The 22,376-nt window shown below is 50.3% G+C and overlaps 1 protein-coding gene and 1 long non-coding RNA gene across 8 annotated transcripts in view; one reads left to right on the top strand and one right to left on the bottom strand.

Moving 5' to 3' along the window:
* Window positions 1-7,549, bottom strand: part of USP28 (ubiquitin specific peptidase 28) — a 31,586-nt gene extending 24,037 nt beyond the window's left edge. For 6 of the 7 annotated variants that reach the window (XM_062594726.1, XM_062594725.1, XM_062594724.1 and 3 more), the window contains exons 1-3: window positions 7,492-7,549; window positions 2,596-2,673; window positions 1,109-1,241 (exon numbers count right to left, since the gene is read on the bottom strand). In XM_062594726.1, coding sequence (XP_062450710.1) covers window positions 1,109-1,241; window positions 2,596-2,673; window positions 7,492-7,539 — 259 coding nt within the window. In that variant the 5' untranslated portion in view covers window positions 7,540-7,549. Of the gene's footprint in view, window positions 1-1,108; window positions 1,242-2,595; window positions 2,674-5,795; window positions 7,025-7,491 lie in introns of those variants that run through there. The other variant, XM_062594723.1, reaches the window with a different exon arrangement.
* A 354-nt stretch (window positions 7,550-7,903) lies between these two features.
* On the top strand, window positions 7,904-17,216 carry LOC134150635 (uncharacterized). The gene is made up of 2 exons (XR_009960695.1): window positions 7,904-8,272; window positions 16,322-17,216. It is a non-coding gene; the product is annotated as an uncharacterized LOC134150635 (long non-coding RNA).
* The last annotated feature ends 5,160 nt before the right edge of the window (window positions 17,217-22,376 follow it).

Consider the following 22,376-nt stretch of genomic DNA (forward strand, 5'->3'; position numbering starts at 1 on the left):
TTTTTGGCATTGTGAATCTGTTCAGTGATTTTCAACTGATAGACTAGGTCCTTTACCAAAATTAAAGTTTTAAAGAAATTATTTTCAATTACTGCAGACCCCAATTTTTTTTTTTACATTTAAATGTGCCAAGCTGACAGCCTACTTCTGTCAATACCAACATTTATAAAAATAATTTTCGAGTAATCAAATTGCTAGCTCAAATAACACAGCTGCCAAAATCTTATTTTGCCTTTTTCTTTGTGTTCTAGTAGTCAGTAGCAGTGCTTTAGCTAGGCAGTAACACTAGACAAAACTAGCTTTCCAGCACCAAAAGCTGCTGAAATGGGATGAAGTAAGCCCCTCTTGGCAGTTAAGAAAAAAAAAGGAAACAACAAAACTCCAGTCGATCTATAGGTTCTAAAAGCACAGATCTTTGCTCCCAGATAACGAGGCTCTGGAAAAAAAGCAGCTCTGGCATGTCCTTATAACCAGACAGGGAGTCTGCCTGCCTGAAAAAGAATCAGTGGGGAAACAACTATTACAGAAAGCACTCCTAATATAGAGATCGCTTTGCGGTAGCAGTGACAAACAGGAACGAGAAGGGCACGCAACATTCCACTTCGGGTTTCAATCATCTACTGACTCTAGCCACTTCGATGTTCAAGATCAATGGGACTGAGCTGCTTTCCTTTTGGGTTCAACTGGAATCACCAACAAACTTCACCAGGAAATACTAAACAGAATTAAGAAACACCTTTCGGTCACACAGAGCTGTAAGACCACCATAACAAGGGAATCTGCCCAGTCCCTGTACCTCACAGACTTCACTGCAGACATGCATCCTCATTCCCTCTCCTTAAGCTGGCACTCACCTGACCCAGAAGTGAGCTGGCTCAAGGAAACTACTGTGGCCAAAAAACTAATCTTACAAAAAAGATTTTTTTTGCTGGTTAATTCCCTAACTATTCCACTGAAAGCAACAAGCACTAGCAAAATCAGATGAGTACTACGACAAGAGTGGGGGGTATTAATTTGCAGAAGATGGGAGTCCAATACTTCCCCTTTAAACTCAGTTGTCATCTAAAACCTTAAGGTAATACAATGTGAACACAGATAAACTACTTACTTGGTGGAAGCTGTTTGCCCACTGCACTCCCTTCCCAGGTGGATGGTTCTGCAGCAGCACTGTTCCGATTAGGCTCCTGAGCATGCTCCTCTGTGAGGAAGCTGACTGCTTCCATTAGGTCTCCATTAGCAGCCTAGTAGAATAAAAGGGGAAAAATCCACAGTTCCAGACTTACTTCATCTGCATTTATATGAAATTTAATGTATCCATGGTAGAGAGAGACACACTGGCACCAACTTTACTTTCTCTGGCCACAGGAGAAAGCTATCTATTGGTGACAAGCAGTAGTTTAAAAAAAAAAAAAAAAAAAAAAAAAGCTACAATTTCTCAAACAGAAAGCTCTTTGGCTTTATTAATAGGACAATATATCCTGCATAAACTCATTTTCCTCATAAGAAACTGGAGTAATCGCAGGTCTGAAGTGCAACAGAGTACCTAGCTGCAGAGAGACTCACAGGAATCAAACTCTGGGAATTTCAAGATGCATGTATCTTACTGAACTGGGACTTTCTTCAATGGTAACACTACTGAATTTCTTAAACCATTACTATGGGCTATGCACACTATTTTCACTTCACATAATGCAGCACATGGTATCGAAAGAACATGAAAACACTGATCATAGCTCACTCCAGAAAAGAGCTCCACCATACAAACAATTTCCTGCTCCTAGATTTCAAGAAGCTGGTGTCTGATGATTCCAGACTAACGTAGGTGCAATGCATTTCTTGCTGCAATTTATAAATATCAAGATATGCATTATGAGGAGGAATCTTTCCAGTTAAGTATTGCTTCTCCAACTATCTGGGATTCTTGAGTCCCTTCACCATAGGGCAAAGACGACTGTGCTGGTGACTGACAAGACAAACACAAGTCACAAAGCTACACGTTATGTCAACTGTCCAGAACTCCTGGAACAATTTACATAGGGGAAAACTTACTCTGCTCCACAAAGCTTGTTTATTATAACACATCGATAACAGTTTTGCTGTAGGAGCAAACTACCAGGAAATGTTTATAATGCTTTGGCATAGCATGTGCTACTGCAGCTCAGATTTTGAGGTCCACTGTTAGAAAAACGAAAGGTTTTCAACTCACTGTGGACTTTTTGTTTCAGAGTCAATTGAGTCAATAATTACCTATTAACTTCCAATTGTATTCTCTTCTGACACCAACAAATGCTGAACTCGTGCATCTGTTTCCCTCATCGGTATATCTAAATTAAGCACTAGTTAAGGGCAGAAAAAACAGCGGATCATTTATCCTCACCTCTTCTGTGAATGAAATTATTCCATACAGCGTACACTGTATCACTTTCATGAGACACATACTGACTATTTTGGCAAGAAATAGGCTATTAACAACCCATGAAAATGCCAACAAACATCTGACCCATAAATTATGCTTAGAGAGAGCCTGAACTTGCCTAACTTCTGAAGCAAAATCAGAGATCTTCTTTCGAAAGAACAAACACAACATACACAAACCTTTAGAGCTGCATGAAGGAAGGCTGAATCTTGAATTCCTGTTATCTCTCTCAATTGATTTAAAAGCATTTGGCAATCCTATATGCAAAAAATAAAGAAAGGTCATGTAAAAAGGTGATCAAGAAAACATCAAGTTGTTTCTGTAATGCCTGCCACGGGTTCACTGGAGTAGTTGTTTTATTTTTTCTTTCCTTTTTACTGACAGACCAGCACAAAAACTCAGTCACAGTTACCTGATGGTATTCAGTTTGAACAGCACACTTAACAAAACAAAACATTTACAGACTAATGTTCAATCTCTTGTATTTTCAAGAAAACATCAGGCGGCCTCAGAGAAAACGATACATACTCTGTTAGATGCACCATACCTGAGGTGGGAATTGGTACCCCCTCCTCTCTCAGAAAGCAGCAACATGTGCAGCAGGACATATAAGGAGACTAGTAAGTTCCCAGGGGATTGGCGAGGGGCTATTTTAAGTCTGGCTGCACATGCCATTTGTGCCTGTCATTTCTCACTTACAATAAAGTGTCAGTATAAGGGCCCAAGAAGCTGCTATTGCTTTTCCTTTCCCCCACCACACAGGCAACTTAAAGTTTGGTGAGCTATTTGCTGTCGGCTCTAATCCACAGTCAATGATCTATTCTTTGGCTATTGCAGCTGCTTACAATTTTGGAAGAAAACCTCTGCAATCAGTTTTTTAACAGAGTCTTTTGAAATCCTTACATGCCACAGGGCAAGTCAAGCAATAAATAGTCTTAGTTTACCAACCTACGCACGTGGTCAGGAAAGCATAAGCCCCAAAAACAGAACAATGCAAGACAGTTTGCCAAAGTATTTATTGTCTAGAAGTTATATAGGTCAATCATTGGGGAATAAGTTTATGGTTGGGGAATAAGATCAGCATTCACATCACAGAAGTGAATTTGCTCTGAAAAGGCTGCATGTTATAAGAGATACCTGCACGTAGAAATACTTTTCACATGGAGCCAGAATCTTTGCGTTAACTGCCAGACACAGCAGAGTTAAAGGACCCCTTTTTTCCATACAAGTGGTCATCACACTTACTAAGTACTGCGGTGCTATGAATAACTTCAATGAAATAGTTATCAGGAAAGTCAAGTCTCTATATGGAGTCACAGCTCTCAACTATTCTAGCACCTAATTGTGACACTGGAGGTCTCATCATTCCCTTTCCAAGCAACAGGTCAGCAATCTTCTAACAGTTCATTTCAAATTAAAATAGACACTGTGAGTTATAGTTTTGTAATGCTGGATTACATGTAGAATCAGAAGGATATTAATACAGAAAAACAGCAATGACTGCATCTCATATGCCAAGTTATAAAGGCTATTGAGGATCCTACTGTTAGTACAGTCCAATGAACACTAGTTTCTTAAGATCATATGTTTAAGTAAGCACAATCAGGAACATTGCAGGTGAATAAATTCAAGTTCCAACTTACTCTCATCACTAGGAGAAATCTCAACATACTTTGATGTAATTGGGGCAAAACTTTCAACCAGTGAGCAATAAGTCAACTTTTTTGAGACGTCCATCCATAGTGCTTATGGATGTCATTCTGTACACAGCACCATAAAATTAGCAAACTACCATATGATCAGTTAAAAAAAAATCCTCTTTTTTCTTTTTGATGGAAACATCCTTCACAAAAGCTATCATACTCCCACCTAGAATGTGCTTTTGCTCAACTCTTACTAAAAAGCCCCGTGTGTGTGTGCGCGTCTGTGTTTGTACACCCCTCCAAACCCATTAAACGTACTCTTTTTGTCTTTGCACCTAATCCTGAGAAAAGCTGAGACACTGGAAACCTTCATGACCAACTAACAGTACAGTGGGAAACTGCATGATAAGAGGCCAAGAGTATGAGGCTTGAGACAGGAATGCTTTCACAGAGGCAAACTAATTATATCATGTTGCTAATTTTGCTACCTTAGCAAATTGTATTCTTGTTGGCTAACCCCACCTCATGCCATGAGGCATATTTTTCCATTGGAGAAAAATCTATGCTAATTAAACCATATTACAATAATGAAATGCAAGGCAGGACAGGGCATGATTTCCAGAGGGTTTTCTTCACTGAAAGCGATTCCCAAAGGCTTCACTAAGCACCAAAACAAATAACCAACCCACAGTTTTAAGTTACCACATAATAACTAAATATTTCCAATGCAGTTTTACTTAGCCTTTCATAAGAAACATTTGCGTCAAAAGCACCTCTTAATAGTGTAAAGCTTATCCCATGCAATGAGGCCAGTTGACTGGCAGCCCATGAAAGCCAACAGGAACCACACTGTATGCACTGAAATTTGCTAAGTGTTTGGGGAGTATCTTTTTGTTTTTCTTTTTAAAATTAGCCTGGTTGATTGCTTTTTGGGGTTATGCTGCTGTGGTACTTTAAAACAAGCTACAGAGCTGGTCATTAATACTCAAAACAACAGTGGTAGCAGGCCACTACCATTCATATATGCTGCATTAAAAAGAAAAAGGAAAAAAAAAAGGAAAGGAAAAAGAAACCAAATCCAAAAGAAAACAAACAGCAAGACTCCTGCTGAAGTCCTACTTGCCCAGGAAATAATAACCAGAACTAAAATGCTATTACTATTAGATTACAGTAAAAGGAGACAAGTATAAAAACAAGACGTTGACAGGAAGGAAGATGTTGGAGATAAAATTACATGGGCAACCAAGCAAGTGATGAAACTGAATGGTTTTGTTATTTTCCTTAATTTGACTCACTTTTATAGGGCACAGAAGCAGTTTGCTTGAAGGAGAAACTGAAAGGAGGGAAGGATGAAAAATGTGGTGCAGAACTCTAAGGAGGCTCCAGAAATAACAGGGTGCATGGTAGATGTCGAAGCCCGCACAGAGGAGGCACACAGAGTAGCTGACCTTCACCACAGCAGCTTAACTATGCTTTTTATCAAACCAGGAAAATGGATATCAAAAGGATTAAAAATCTACAGAAGCGAGCACTAACAATGCCTACATTCCTGAAATAAGACCTTTCACAAACCAATACCCATCTAGGCAAGAAGTGAGTGCCAGCTGACTCTCACCGTTTGTCCCTAACATACACCTGGCCTCTCCTACATTGTGCACTCTTCTGACACTGCCCCTGCACAAACTTGAAATTGTTGCCATGTAAAGTTTCTAAATTCACAATCAGACAATCAATACCTTCTCACCACTCATTCCTTTAAGGCTGGCCTCTCAGAAGTGCTTCTGTTATGCCTCAAGAGCACCGAAGTTCTCCAGAAAAGCGAGGATCTCAAAACAACAGAATAGATACGTAAATACAGTACGGGCCCTGAAAACCTCTTGGATTGGGCTTCAGTGTCCTGTGTGCGTATACTATCCTTTCAAACTGAAAGCACTGAAGGTTGCCCACAAAGGCAAATTAGCAGTCAACTAGGAGCATATAGCTAGGCACCCTTTTGAACTTTATGGGCCAGATCCTTTTAAAGACAAGTTATACAGCCTTCAAATTTAAGAGCAGTAGTTTTTTTCTAACGGATACCAAGAGAAGCTGTTCTAGTAACAGAGACAGACTAACTCATTCCCTTTACCTTCTTTGTAAAACAACTGAAATGAAAAATGTCAAGAGAACACCACGCGGAATTATCCGTGTACCTTTCCCACTGAATGCAGAGAGAGAGCACGAGACTGCACATCTTCAAAATCAGGTAGGTGCAGTATCTTATCTACCAGGATTTTAAAGGAAACAACCTGAAGCCCAGTGACCACCGAAAGAGTAAGTTAAATAAAATAGCAACATCACACCTATTAATGCAGAAACAGGACTTGTGTGGTCAAATCAGTATACTGGAATCTGCACTGGCAAACGTTAACTGGAATTTTTGTGCTCCGAGACACCGCGCTGTCAGGACAACGTGTACAACGCGGCTGAGGAGCCCCTGGCTGCAGGTGTCAGGGAAGGAGCTGGAAAACAGCACTGATATGACCACACGTTCACAGAAAGCAGCGCCCTTCTTCAGGGCAGCCACACGCTGCCAACTCAAGAGCGCAGGTCTTGCAGGAAAAGCATCATCTGAACAGAGAAGAAGTCCATATGCTCGTAAGACCTTTCCGCACGTGTTCCCTGGCAAAATTCACTCTTCAGCAGCACTAACCCAGCTTCTTGGCCTAAAGGCACCTCTCAACCCAGGTGCTGCTCCTGTCCACACCGCCCGGAGCCAAGCCCGATTTAAACCGAGGGGCACATCAGAGCGACACCCTGGGAACACCCGTCATCGCTCCGGGGAAGATCTCAGCCGGGAGGAACCCTGCAGCCCGGCGTTGGGAGAGACTCGCCGCCTCCTCGCAGGAACGAAAGCGAGCGGGAAAAGACGGGGCGGCAGGGCACGCTGCGGCCCTCGCTGCAGCCCCGCGGCCACCCGAGCTAAGCGCTGTCACCCGCCGAGGCCTCAGGCGCCGCTGGAAGGAGGGCGCAGGACCGCGCGGCCCGCTCCGAACCGCGGGCAAACGGCCGCCCGCGCCCCCCGCGCCGCTGGCGACGGCCTCCCGCCCGCCGCCCGGGCCGGGCCGGGCCGGCGCCGCGCTTCGGCAGCGCGGGACGGGTCTCCCCGGCCGCCGGCTTCACCTCCGGGCGCTCCGGCGGCGCCGCCGCAGCAGGAGCCGCGCGGCTTTGCGCCGCTCGCCGCTCGCCGCCGCCAGGCCGCCCCGCGCCCCGCTCGCCCCCGGAAGCAGGGCCGCGCGCCGCGCCGCGCCGGGCCGGGCCGGGCCGGGCCGGCAGCGGAGGCCGCCGCGGGAGCGGCCCCGGGGCCGGCACCGTTGGGCGCGGCCCGGCCCGCCCCGCCGCCATGGCGCCCGCCGGCCCCGCCGCGCCGCGCCGCGCCGCGCCCGCCGCGCTCACCGCTCCGCCGCCGGCGCCGCCCGCCGCGGCCTGCAGCTCGGCCGTCATGCCGGCCGGCAGCCGCCGCCGCGCATGCGCCGCCGCAGCGCCCCCGGGCCCTCCCGCGGCCGCGAAGGCGCCCGCCGCGGCGGCGCCGGCCCGGGGCAGCGGCCCGGGGCGGCGGCCCGGAGGCGGGTCCGCGGCGAGCCCGGCCGGCGGCGAGCCGGCCCTCGCTCGGCGGCTGCTCGCCGGGTCGGGCGCCGGCAGTCGCACGCTCGGCGGCAGCGCCCGTCTCGGCGGCGGGGCCGCGCAGGCGGCGCCCGCTGCGGGAGGGGCCCGCCCGGCCCGCGGCGGAGCGGCTGGCGGCGGCGGCCCGCGCGCTCCCGGGGCGAGCCGGGCGCGGCCGCTCCGCCGCGGCCGCCGGGCCCGTTGTTAGCGGAACTAGCACCGCCGGAGGCAGCGGCAGGCGCAGCCGCAGGGAGGAGCGCGGAAGGAAAACCGTGTTGTTGTGATTTCCCCCTCCTGGGCGGGGGCCCTGCGTTCCGCTAGTCACTTAGTGCTGCAGCATCAATGAGACGAAAGCGCTGCCTGCAGCCGCGCTGCGGGGCGGCCGCGAGCCCAGAGGCATCCCGCCGCGCGCGCCTCCGAGCTGGTTCGCTCCTTCAGGGGAATACAGCGTTAACGAGGAGCTGCTCCTGGTGGAGGGGCCTTTGATGGCGGGAGCTTTGGACAAAGCCAGGCACCGCAGGTTACGAGACGGCAGCTGCCTCCAGAGCGCTTCTGCTGCACGTCCCACCCTTCGGTAAGCTGCGCGCATGCACCGGACCCTTCCCGATGCCGTCCATGACGTGCGTGCGGCTAGTGCGTGCCCCCGTTTGCACAAGTAAGCCGGATTAGGCACTGCGCGGGGAAGAGCTTCGCTCTTACACAGCAGGGCAGACTGGCTGCATTACCTTGGCAGTGCAGCATATAGTCTGCAACGTAACTCAGATGAGTCAGTCCTTACAAGTGTTCACCTAACAAGGAATCCAGAAATGCCACAGTTTTCAGGGTTAAGCTACTTTAGATGCAAAACCTTTGAGATCTACAGCCTACCAGAGATTTTCCAGGTGTGGAGGAATGTCAGAGGTCCCCAGCTTAATATATATATGAAGACAAGGAGACTTGCAACAATAGAAAGGGCCAGTAACCTGCTTTCCACAGTTTAAGTCACCGTATTTTTATGGGTCTAACTGAAATTAGAAGAAAAAAAAATCATTTTTTAGATTTGATTTTACTGGAAGCCCTCAGTTTCATAGCTTTATACCACCAGCTTGCCTCGACAGTTGAGGCAAGTCAAAAGGCAGCAATCACAGCTTCTTTAAAATCCCTTTGAAAGTGACCAGCATTGCAAACAGCGTCAAGCAGCTTAACCTCACTTCTTTTGTATCCAGTATGCTGACCGATGTTCACAACCTGCTGGGATGATGGGACCCAGGGACATCTTCCTTATTTTATTTAGCATTGCAACTAGTTCTCCCAAGGAGGACTGTCCCCAAAGAGTCTTCAAAAGATGGTTTTGGCCTATCTGAAGCGAGTTATATGCAGTGCATGTCATACCAAAAAAGGAGAAGAGAGCCCAAGTGGCATCTTAGCTTGAAGACACTGAAAGAGACCCATCTTTTGCACCAGTCATCTGAGGCTGTTAAAGCCCTTTTCATTTTTTTTTTTAACAGCAACTCTACAGTGATGAATATGGTATGAGTAGCCAGACACACATGGCTAGCTGTTTTGAAAGCAGGGAAACTGAGGCAAGGAAAAGACATGCAGTGCTTTACCAGAATAAAGCAGGGAGCATTTGGCACAGATAAGCACCGGACCCAGATCCCCCTTGGCTCTTAGAAGGAAAAGCATAGTTCAACATAAAGCACAGAACTCTGAATTCAAGTAGAGCAAGGATACGGTTTAAATGAATTTTCAGGACAAGTTTTGCAGAAAGCGACATTGCTGTTTTGCTGGCACATGGTGGGCTGCAAGGAGGAGGTTCATGTTACCCCCAAACCAAGGCTGGACACGGTCATCCCACTGCCTTGCACCTTGGGCTGCCCCAAGGCTTTCTGCCTGTGCCTGCTGAGACAGTCTGGTGATTGCCATGGCTGTCACGTTAGTTTCTGGGGTCATGATTTATTGTTAACTACTGGTCACTGAACTGCATATCCGTTCCGTTAATCTAATGTGTACCACTCTGCAGATCTAACTTCTATCCAGCATTAAGTTATTTCCCTTTGTTTAGTTCAAAGCCCAAATATTTTCAATTTTTACTTTGATTCTGACACTCCCCCCCCCCCCAAAAAAAAAGGCTTATGAAGAGGGTGACTTGCAAGCCAATCTTGTTTGGCTTCAAAAATAAAATGCTCCCCCCCAAAAAGAACATCAGCTGTGTGATTAAACTGCAGAGCTTGCAGCCCCCAAATGGACCTGGAACCAAGATGTGAGCAAGATTCAGGCAAGATTGATCAGACAGAAAAGCAGAACATCAGCACTCAAATAGCTAGTACTGACAAAAACAGCAGAAAGCATTCAGGGGCTAATGCAGTCTAACACATGATTTGTGTGAGATCTCAATGGAAACGGGTCATACTGCACCTGCCTACTTGTACTTTCCCTGAGAAACTAGACTGGCCCTGCTGGGCAGCCAGCAAAGGTGAGGTTTTACACACATCTTTGAGTGCAATTTTTAATTCCACCCTCAGAAAACATGGCTGTAGAAGGAAGCTGCTGCCCAGAGCCAAACATTCACCGGGCTCACAGCTCTGATGAATCGAAGGTGACCGTTCCTCAGCTCAGGCCAGAGCTTGAATTGCTCCTCCAGCACAATTCTCAGCATTTTGGTCACGGTGACATTGATAAATCATAGAACAGCTGCCTGTGGCAGCAAGTGACACCGTGTCCCTCATAAAGGAATGGGTATGAGCAGGCCCGGTGCGCTGGGAGAGGAGATCTCATTTACAGTTTCCTGCTGGATCTCATACTTTCAGCAGCTCATCAAAACAGCCATCAAAAGCTCTGAGCACTCAGATGCATGCATGCGCAGGACATCGCAGATTAGATTTTGCTCACGCACATTGGCAATTTGCTTCAGCCCAATGACTCTGTGAGGCCGCGCTCCCCAAGGGCTGGCAAAGCTTGTGAGCAAAATATCTTTTTGCATCTCAGGAGGAGCACTCAGAAATGTGTCACTTACAATTGCTAGTCTTCATTTCTCCTCCACCGTACCGGCTTCGCACAGAGCGCCAGGGCTCAGTGCCGGGCGCTGAAGCCAGAGGCTCCCCGGAGGGTGGTGGTACTCCTTTCCCCCAGAAAGGGTCCCTGGCATTTTTGCCTGGAACAGCAGCACTGCAGGAAGCAGAGTTAAAGGGTCAGACAAAAGGTATTTAAGTTCCTAGGCATAGTGATTTCTGTTTGCTTATTTCTAGGCCAAATGCAATTTCCAGGTCTAATTAATTTACTGAAGCCTGTGGCACATGAAAGTTAACTCCCTGGCCACAGCTGACACCTCTCCACCTCCCTGCTACTAAACCTAGCTGAAGGTGCCTATTTGTGTTTCAGGAAACTCCACTGCAGATGCTCTGTAGCCTAGACACTCCACTTCCCATTGCATGACCAGGCATCTTCTACAGCATTTTACCGCAGGGGAGTGAGACCCATCAAGCACTGCACAGAGGCCACCACTGTGTACCTGAACCTCTGCTTGTACGCGGTGCTGGATGTGGTAATCACAGCCTACCTGCACAACTGCCCTCAAGCTCCTGCTGCTCACAACATCCTATCACCTGCCAGACTGAGACTGGCTCCAGGCAGAAGCGAGCCCCCTGCATGATTTGTGTCTGTGCGGTTACAGATAGTGTCCTCTGCTTTGCTAGTTTTAAATAGGTTTAGGAATTTCAGCATGCTAGAAACACAGCCTTCCCAAGGGTCCATTTAGCTTAGACTGAAAATAAGCAGGCAAAAGTTAAAATGCATATTTGAAGGGAGATTTTCAAAAGTGCATGTTCATTAAATTGTACATCTTTAGCAGTTAGCAGATTGGAGGGAATTTGGACTTGGATTGCCCAGAGCTGTGAGGTTTCAAGTCTGATGGTAGCTTGGATGCTGAACTCCTTACAGGACTTTGAAGACTACATCCTCACAGCTTTTCTTGTGCTTGAGCACAAATATTTTTGTTGAGGCATTTGAGAGGCAAGAGGGTGAGGAGTCAGCAGAGCTGATAGGCACAGTGCAACTGAGCAACCCAGTAAACATAATCCATTTTTTTTCTCTGCATGTAAGACAAAACACAGCAAAGTTAAAAATCCAACATAAAAAATTCCACCAGTTTCAAGAGTTTACCAGACTAATAATAGCACTAGATACAGAGGTGATATTATTTGTTTCAATTTTGGCAGCATCCTTTTAAGCACACTTGGATGATCTGTGCCATTCAAGCTTCCTCCTTCTCAGTTTTACCTGACCTGCTTTGCTATTCTGAAAGCTGCTGAAATATATTTGAGGTGCTGGCAAGTGTATTAACATAGGCACTGTGTGGGCATGGCATTAATTACAGGAAATATGCTACATGAATTAATAACTGCAAGCACTGTAATTACCTCTTGTATTGCAGATCTTAATTCCTCCTTGCTGGTGAACTGAAACTGCATTTCAGGGCATCTGAAGATGCAAAGTTTGGGTGTAGATCAAGTGAGCATTTCCCACAGGGCTCTAGCAGACCAGAATCGGCTTCCCTCTGCTGCCAGCCATCCATCAGCACTGTGGGGAGAGCAAAGAGCAGATTTGGAAAATGCCATTTTGTTACAAAAATGAAGTTTCTGAAGGGGCTCAGAGACGATCTCACTTGCTTTAGCTGTAGCAAGTGTCTTGTAAACACCAAGCTGAAAAAAGATAAGCCAGCAGCTCTGCTCAAGCCCAAGTTAACCATCTCCACATCATTAGCTGTAAGCTAGTGGGATCCATAAAATAGCTACCCTAAGTCAAGATAGGGATGAGGAAGTTTCTTTCCCCTCCCAATTTAAAGTCTTCTCTACATCTTTGGCTGCAAAGAATGCACATCGAGAAGATCTATACTGGCACTACTGGTACATCAAAGCAGAGATTTGGCTCCAGAGCCAATGTCATCAAGCATCCAGAGGCTCTAAAAACCTCGATGCAGCAGAGCCATCAGCAGGTGCGGGCGCTAATAGACAAGCATCTAGCAACCATTGTTTCGCCTGAAGAGCTCTTGGCCCGTCTTCATCACTGCCTCTGACTTCTATTGTGATCTTTTGCCTCCTGTTTCGCGTACATAAAAGACTAGTCTCGCCTGAGAATATCAAGTTATTGCGAGGACCTTGGGGAAATCTGATTAGGGAGGTAATCTAGTCAACACAGAAGAGTTCCAATTTGCTTATATTGAGTTTTGCCAATTCCGAATCCCAGATACCTTTGTATTCCACTCCATTGACTAGAGCCTCCCAGACAGACGCCGAGGCATCTGTTTCTATACTCTGCCGAACTGGGGAAGATAAATAAGAATGTGTGAGAATTATCTGTACATTTGCTAACCACCAATTTAGGTCTAAGTAGGCTCCCTCTGTTAGGAAGACTAATGAATTCCAATTCTCCGAAATATCCTGTGCTTTTAACAAGCAAGATGGAAGGTATCTGAAAAAGAAAAAGGAAAGAGCTGTGAATAATGCCACCAGAGAACCAATTATGCCAGCCAGCTGGCATTGAGAAACTTGTTGTTTAACTTGATAAAACAAGACTCTGGTTTTAGCAGCAGCCCTGTTGCGCTCTCCAGTGAGCTGCCAGGATAGCTGTGGTCCACGCAAGGCTCCTCTAGGCCTGCACAGCGATGGGCATAGTGCTTTTCCTCACCTGTTCCCCCAGAGTAAAGTTAAGAGATCCTAAAAGAAGCCAGGAGCAAGTGGTATCTCCTTCACCTTGACATTTTGAAAACCCTGCTGTCATGCAGGAGGTCCTTTGCCTTCGGAGGAAGCAATGCACCGAGCAAACAGAAAGGGCCAGGCAGCACCAAGAAGGTACTGTAGAGGGAAATAATAAAAGGGTATTGACTTGGAATGTTTTTGACAAAGTTTAGGCTCCAAAAGCCAGTTGTGCAGGAAAACCAGCCCTGGGCTGGCTCTGCTCTGGAGAGTGAACATGAAGCAGAATCTCCCTTTTAAGTGGTGTGAACCAACAGTGCCAAGGTTCTGCATTTTACTGTTACTGCAGGCCACACTCAGGGAGCCAAAAAGAGAACTTCTTCCCTGTGCTACCATTCATCTCCTCTGAATTTCCTTTTTACAGATCCAGGCCCAAAGGAACCTTCATCCATGTGACAGGGCAGGAGGCAATTCTTGGATCTGAGCTAGTATTAGTAATACTTCTGCAGCGAAAGGTCTCATGGAGCTAGCAGGAGCTTGTCTCATTGTTCCTCTGCTGGAGCACACCCCAGTCCTATCCAGGGTACTGGTACAGGGCTCCCCTTAGAGGGCACTGTGCAAACAACTACGTTTAGAGAGCGGGAAAAAAAAACCCAAAATAAAACAAACAAACAAAAAAACCACACTGGCACGGACACACTCCTGCTTTTATTGCAAAACCCTCTATGAACTCCCAGGATCCGGAAGGTTTCCTGAAGGTTCCCCCTGTACTGTCTCCATAGGTCTTTTAAGGCACCTTTCCAGGAGAAAGGCAACATGTTTATACCCTTTTGCTCAGAGAGGGCAGAGCTTCAGGCCAACTGGCAGGCAGGCATATGCTTACCTGAAGCCACAGGAGTACTCCACCAAAGGTATTTTTGCAAGACTTGCAACACATACATGTTTATCACTGGCAAGAAGGAAGCCCAGCACTGCATGTCATTGGGACTCGGCTGATCTGATTGGGGTGTTGCCAGTGCTGTAATAAGACAAATTAATGGGGGGGAGGAGAAACCCTGTCATTCAAAAGGCAGGGAATTTCTACCTGTAACATCATAAAAAACAAGAAAAAAACCCCACATCCACACACCTAGCTTGAGGTCACTTATTGTGCTTTATGAGCAGGGAAAGCTGTACGTGTGGTGATTTAACACAGGGGGCTGCCTAACACCAATGAACTCCCTCTGAAAAATTATTAATATCCTGATTACAAATATAAACTCAGCCTCATATTTTTAGCCCAGGGTTTGCTGAGTGTGTATTATGTTTAGCAGCCTGATTAGTGTCACAGTAACTGATTAGGGTGCAAGACAGACACTGGTGATTCGTCTGCAGTGTCAAGTGCAGTCAAAGTGCCATTACATCAAAGATCATTTACTGCAGCGAGGATCATACACTCTCAGATGAATACCAAGCGGGAGCTGAAGATCTGCCCTTGCTCCTCTTCTTGCATAATGAACCCCAAGATCCTCCCATGTGTAAATCTTACTTTGTCAAAAGGAAGCAACCAATTTGCACTGTCATTGCTTTAAAAGTGAAAAAACTGTGCATGTGCCACACTTTCTAGTTTCAGCCCATTTTGAAACCACGTTTTCTGCTGTTACCTTTGCTCCTGGCAAACCAAAATGATGAAATTTGAGAATGAATTCCAAATCACAGGACTCACTAAATACTTACAAACTTGCACGACCTAGCTTTTTCCTCTCCTGCTTTGGGCTATTCTAGCACACCTGAAAGCATAAAACAAGGTGCAGACTGTGAGGAGCCCACTGAAATTTAAAGGCCTGTTACATAATTCTTACTCACCATCCTTTTTTTTTTTTTTTTTTTTTTAATAAAACCTCTTTCCTTTTTGCTGCAGGACAGCTCCACTCACATGAAGGTCTCCAAATGGAGAAAGGGCTTCTGAGCAACTGGAGGTGCCAGCATATCTTGAACTAGCTTTTTTCTTGTGAAGCCAGGTGCTCAGAGCAATGTAATTCCATCGCTCCTGTTTTCCGTGCAGGCTGTTTAAGGCCGCTGGGAAGCCTCAGCTGTGCTGCTTGGGGCAGGGTGAGAGCGCTCCAGGCATCCCCGCCACTGCTGCTGTCCTGCCGCTGCTAGCGGGCATTAACAGCAGCATCCCGGGGCGCTTCCAAAGATACCACCTTTGGAAGCACATTGTCTCTTCTATCCAATAGGGCTATTCAGAGTAGCAAGTATAACAACTAATAAGCAACTGCAGAATTTGCCCAATTATATGGAAAGGAGAAGAAGCAAGCAATAAGATGCAAAAAGTCCAAGAAATGTTTATTAGAGCTAACATGACCTAAGTTCTGAGGAATTTCAATGGATATCAGAAACTTAATAAACAGAAAATATTTAACTTGTCAGAACCACCTTAAGTTTTATGTTTACAAGTAGGAAGCACTGATATACAGAGACACTGCATTTTTAAGAATTGTCCCTTTCTCATCAAGTCAGTCATGTGCCAAAAAATTTTTCCAATTTTTCTTCTTGCAGCACACACAGAACCAAAAGCTAACAACAAGCATTTGGTTTCTACAGGTAAATGAATATTCCCTGCATGCAGCAGAACCAGAGCAGCAGCAGGTGCCCTGTAGCACCTCCTGGAACCACCTTCCAGGTGATTTTCTTTCTGGGTTGGATAACAGCCTAGAGACAAGAAAGACTTGAAGGCTCAGAGCAGAGCAATCGTGCTCTGTGCCAGGAGGCAGAGCAGCACGCACCCACTAGCACATGCCCCTGTGAGCCAAGGCAAGCTGCTGGCATGCTCCTAGCGAGGCAAGCTTACCTGTCTCCCTCTCCCTAAATACAGGGGGAAAAAAAAAGTGTCCCTCATGACTATCCCAAGCATAACATGATTGAGGAAAATGGCCACACATGCAAACTTAATATTCTTCTGCCCACAGATCTGGAAGGATGAATTGCTCACCTGGAATTTCAGTCTCTAAGACGGGATGAAGGAATATTGCTGCCGCTCAATGTTATCTGGGCTCCAGATATTGTCAGCAATGAATTACAAGTTTGCCATTACATTTGTCATTTCCTTGAGAGGATCGGTTTCTTATTTTTAAGCCGCAGCAGTTGAAAGCTTTCATTTCTGCTTTGATGCGGAACCTGCCCCGGCAATACAAAAGCCTCCGGCTCAAGCTCAGGTTGAGCACCTAAAATTGAAGGCATCCAAAGATTTACCCTTCCCTCAGGAATCCCAGCCCCTGCAGTACTTGTACTCTGCAAGGAGCAAGCCAGCTCCGCGCTGCTCTGCGCAGCACTCTGTCCTTCCTGGCACGGCACGAGGAAGCCTCCAGACCTCCCCGTGCTCACGGCCCCTCCGCCCGCACGCTGCTCTCCCCAGGCGCCGGCCTTCCTAGCAGCCCCGCGGACCTGCCATGCCCCGGGCTCTGCCTCTCCGCTTCCTCCTTAACCCGCCCCATCGCCAGCCCCGTGCCAGGGCATCGCTGGCAGGCTCGTTGCCCCGGGCGGCTGCGCTCGGGGCAAAACCGCTGCACTCGGGGCCCGCGGCCACGGCGAGTGCACGGAGCTCTCCTGTCGTCTTGATGAGCTTCTTGACTAAGGCTTAACCACTTCATTAATTTTAAAGATACCAGCTTGCAACACATTACCACAGCGGCAGGATATACTGAAGAATGCTCGAGCGGGAAGGCGCCGGCGGCCCCGGGGCAAGCGCATGCACCCTGCCGGCTCTGCTCGCCCCCGGCTCTCCCCCCACACTCAGGCCAACCGAAGCAAGAAAAAGGGTATTTTTCAATAAAACTTTTGCAGGTATTTTAAAGCAAAAGCTAACAGCCTTTTCAGCGTGACTTTACCTTTCCAAGTTGCTTCAAGTCTTTCTCATTTTCCGTTCCTTCTCCAGAGGAAAATACACCCATTTTGGCCAAGTTATTTGCAGGGTTATTTTTAAAGCACAGACCAAAAGCGCTGCAGTTCCTGGTTTGAAATCCTTCTTAAAAAATATAGCCACAGAGCAAGAGTTTTTGTTGGAGATACAAGGAAGACGGGCACTAAATTTCTACTTAGAAGTAATGAGCATTTCCACAGTTCCTGCTACGAGTCTTCCTTTGGGAGCAGGCACCCCAAGGAGGAGGCTGCACTGCATGGGGGCATGGTGCCAGTACGCAGGGCGGGCTGCCCTCACCTTCCCACGGAGCCTGCCCTGCCTCGCCAAGCGCCTCACCCACAGCAGCCCTCCAACAGCACAGGAAATGCAGCTAAAGCCAGCAAGATAGATGCAGGCCACTGCCCGGGGAAGCCAGGGGGGTCTAAGCTGGCACCTTCCTGCCCATCACAAAATCACTGCAGCAAAAACCATGGGAGAAAAAGCAGCAAACTCAGCTGCAAGCTGCAGCTGGTGCAGCAAGATTAGACACCGTGGGCATCTGCAATTCCCCCCCAACCCCAGGTACTATCACCCCTCCTGCACACAGCTGCTGTACCTCCTCCAACAAGACCCATCTCCTTCACCAACATCAACAGGCTCCAAATACCTTCACGTGCTTATTATTCTCCACCTGCAACAGATGCTGCAGCTGGGGCACAATATTGCTGCTGCCTGAAGGGCATCTAATGGAGACCACAACTGAAACCAAAGCACTGCCCTTCCTTCACTGGAGGGGAGGAAAGGCTTCAGGGCTTCTTTGCCCTCAGGATGATCTGGGATTAGGGCACCACACAGGGCAAGGTGCCACTGCCACCTCTCATTGCCTTCTCCAACACAGGAAAGGCTTTTTTGCCCCCAGGTTTGAATCAGGGGAGAGACCTGAAGGGAGTGTTGTGCTGCAGCACACATGCACCAAGCCCCCAGAGCACTCACCTCCACCCAGACCACCACACAGAGGTACCCTTGCCTGTCTCCAGCTCCTGCCAGGTCGGCTGGCAGAGTTAAATACATGTGACGCATCCCCGCAGCTGTTCCAACTCAAACGCATTAAGCAGATGAGTAAATACTAGCAGCTTGCTAAGAAAGCTCCTTTCCTCCTGGAGATGTGCTGCAGCTGTTATCGTTGGGCTGGGGCTCTTCATGTTGGGCCTCTCTCTCCCTTTGCCCCAAGGGCTTCTGCCGCGTCTGCATGGCCCTCTTGGTCCTCAGTCTGTCCAAATCCATCCTGCCCGTGAAGCTCCTCCACCTGGGTGAGGACCACATGCGAGCCAGGGTCCTCTCCTGCAGCAGCTCCGCAAGCGGCACGCAGTGCCGGGCCGGGCAGAAGGCTTTCTTCCCGGTGGGCACGTGCTCCTTACGGCACCGCTCTGCCTTCCTCCCACCCACCTCCAGTCCATGAGGGTGTCCGGTCATTTGGGGCAAGGCAAAGGCTTCCCCGTCTCCATTTAGCACCTGTGCTTAAGGCACTCCAAGAGCTAACAAATGGCTTTGCCAAAAAAGTTATCCCATTTAGGTGACACTTTCCCCCGCTTTCCGCAAAGACCGTGCTGCCAGGCACCAGCGTGGTGATCGTTCGTCAGCGGGCTGTTCAAGGGAGATTAAAAACGAGGCGGTCCAGAGGAGATAGATACCCTCCTACCCCCGAAGGCAGGCTCTCGCACCCGTCCCCTGGGGCATCGCTGCAGCGTGCTTTCCGCGGAGATGCCCTAGCTGCCCCTCCAGCCCCGCACGTCTTTGTGCCGCGGGTAATCGAACGGTGAAACACGGCGGTGCCGTGGCGGAGCTCGGCTGCCTGCCTGCAGCGACGCTGGTTATTTATTGCCCCTGCTTGTTTTTATTATTAAAGACAGCGACGCTAGCTGGGGAAGCTTTCTTCTTGCTCTAATAAAGTCTTATTTTCAAAGCACTGCTGATGTGACCTTAAACTCATTACATCATACGTGTGTAATCGTGTCCCCCCCATGCAGAGGAGCAGAGCAAACGAGAACGGCGGATGGGAGAGGGCGACCAGGTCACCTCCCCGTGCCCCGCTGCGGTGCGGTTACCCGCGGGCCGTCCCGCGGGCGCCTGGCCCCGCCGCGCCTGCCGGGCGCTTTCCCGGGGTGCCGGGGACTCCACTGCCGGAGACGCGGCTCCGCGCAGGGGGAAGAAATAACTGTTTTAATCAGGGCGCTGGCGAAGCGCTTGGAAACGGCGCTGCTTGCTCCGCCGCTGCCCGCGGCGACGACGCGGCACCGAAGCTTTTTCGGCAGCCCGGCCCTCGGCGCGCGGCAGAGCCTCGGGGGCCGGCAGCGACCCGCGCCGGCGAGCCGAGCCGTGAGCAGCGGGGGACGGCCGCGGGCTGCTCGTCCTCCTCCTCCTCCTCCTCGTGCCGTGTCTCGCGGCGCTAAACCACAGCGGACGTGCGATCGGGGCAGCGCGCGGCTCCCCGGGGGCGGCCTGGCGGCGGTGGGAGAGGGGCCGCGCCGGCGGCTCCGCTCGCCTCCCCGGCACGCTGGAGCTTCCTGTGCCTCGCATCCCTCAAAAACCCGCCCGCCCTTACGGGAGCTGTCTCTGCAAGAGCAAGAACCGAGCAAGGAACGCGCGCGCTGCCAGCGCCTCCTTCGCAGCTCCCTCCCCGCTGCCCCGTCCCCACCCCGCTGCAGCCCGGACAGAAACATCGGGCGGCAGGAAAGCCGGGAAACGTGACGCCGGCGGCACCGGGAGCGGCGCCTCCCTTTCCCGTGTCCCGGGCGCGGACAGCGCAGCGCGTCCTGGCAGGGTGCGACGCGGCCGCCGGCGCGGAGCACGGGCAGCAGCGCACCTTCGCCCCGGAAAGCGGCGCCGAGCCGCCAGAACCGCCGCGCGGCGAGCGCTTCGATTCCCGGAAAAGCAATTACTGTGCAGCAGATTACAGAGCTAATAAAATCCCATTATACCATTGCAGAAAGTAAATCTGATCTGGATGCTGCCAATTTATATCAGACGTCCCACAAAAAGTCCCGTAAGAGCCCCAGAGCGCAGAGCGTGTGTGCACGCACGCGTAACGCCGGCCTGCGATAGATCACGCTAACCAGATATCCGATAACGGAAGGGCCGATAGGCGCCGCGTTAAAATCTCTTTAAGACGAGGACGTAAGACCCGAGGGAGCGAGCCTGGTGAAGGCAGAGGCGCCGGGCACACCCGTGCCCCCACGCCGGGTGGCCGGCAGCCCAGCGGTGTGGTTCCCGCGCCCCGGCGCCCCGTTCCTGCACGGCTCCCGCGCCGCAGCCCCCGGTGCTGCCGGCGCCGGCAGAGCGGGGCACGGTCCCCAGCCCTGCTCCGGCGCTGCCCGTGATTTTTATTATCCGGATTCAATAACGGCAAAGAGCTCCGAGCTGTCTGCACGCCCTGAGAGGTGACTTTCCATCCGCTAACAGAGCCAGGAAATCAAATTAGCCCCGGCTCTGCACTCTCTCTCTTGCCTGACTCGGCTATCGGCAGCCGAGGGGGAGTTTATCAGGGCCACGCACTAATTCTTATCTTGTTTAAGTGACTCCGCGCTGCCACCTGATGCAATTTGCACCGCGCTGCCGCCAAAGGCTCCAGTTCCTGCCTATCCGCCTTGCCGGCAGCCCCATTAATGGGAAATTTCTTCAGGGCTGCATGCCTTGGAACAGCGCCAACAGCCGCAACGAAAGCCAAACGCGGCCCGAGGCCCCGGTCGCCGCGTCGCCCCTCGGGCTCGGCCGCTGTTTCGGGGCTATCGACGCACCTCCAGGCGCAGAGGTCTCCGAGCGGGCGGCCGAGCGCCGCGCCTGCACGGCAGCACTGCGGCGCGGGGGAGCTCGCCGCGGAAAGGCTGCATCGTGCCTGTGCTTCGGTCGGGGGAAGAAGGCAACCTCGAGCTCTATCAGCACCTAGGGCAAAGCCTGTAAACACAACCGCACGACTGCGGAGAACACCCGAGCAGCACGTTTTCGCCTTGAACCGCGCGGGAGCGAGCGTTGCTTTAGGCCTTGCCCGCCCAAAGACGGCGACTCTCGGTCCGGTTCGCACGCGCGGCTGCAGGGCTCGCCCGGGCTCTGCGGCCGGCCGGGCTGGTCCCGAGCCCGCGGCGACCGGGCGCTGAAAGCTTTGTCTTCTGCAACGTGTGAATGCAACGTTAAAATAAAGCATTTTAACATTAATAAAACGCAGTTAAAATAAAGCTTTGCTTTGGCTTGTATTAGACATTTTGCTGATAAACCCACCAAAAACCATCAAGAAGCTCCCATAACCAAGGAGGTTAGAAAGGGCGTCAAAAGCCTGTGCGTCCCCACCCCCCCCGCCCCAGCATCCGTCACCGCTCCCCAAGCAATTTTCTGGGCACTTTGTGTACGAGAACGAGCAGGGAACGGGGGCAAACTGGTTTCTTCGTTGGAGGCCGATCACAACCGCAGGGATGAAGCATCCACGAGCCGAGCCGGTCCGCGACGCGCAGCCCCCGCGCCCTACGCACCGCCGCAGCTTGCTTTCAGAAGACCTCGCTCTGCTTTTGTCTAATGCACCAGCGGAAACAAGGCAACGTTATCCCGATTAGATTACAGTGTCAGCATCAGCGCTTCCATCAGTAACCAAAATTAGGGAGCCGCGGTGCGCCTCGCGGCGCCGCGGCAGCCCCTGCCCCTGCCTCCGCCCTCCCCGCCTGAAACTCGATGCGGCCGAGGCGAGCGACTGGGAGATTAATCAGGAGTTTTTCAGAAACCCGGCGGCCGGGGGAAGGCGAGCAGCAGGCTGGCCGCTCCGCCGGCGCGGTGCGCGAGGCTGCCGGGGCGGGCGGCGAGGCAGGCGAAGGAGCGGCGAGGGACCCCGCGCCGCCGGACCATGGGGCGCGCCGCGCTCTGCGGGTGCCTCGCGCTGCTGCCGCTCGCTGCAGCGCTGCACGGCGCAGGTAAGGAGCCTCGCGGGGCGGTTTGGGCGGGCTGGGAACGAAAACGTGTGTTGGAGTCCCTTAACAAAAAGCTAGCGCACGGCGCACAAAAGCTACGTTTTAGAAACACGTTGTGCTTGCAAAGCTACGTACCTGGGCACGGACAACCTCGGGCTGCCTCGGAGGCCCCGCGCG

This window comes from Rhea pennata, chromosome 24 (genome assembly GCF_028389875.1).
Source record: "Rhea pennata isolate bPtePen1 chromosome 24, bPtePen1.pri, whole genome shotgun sequence".
Taxonomy (NCBI): Eukaryota; Metazoa; Chordata; class Aves; order Rheiformes; family Rheidae; genus Rhea; species Rhea pennata.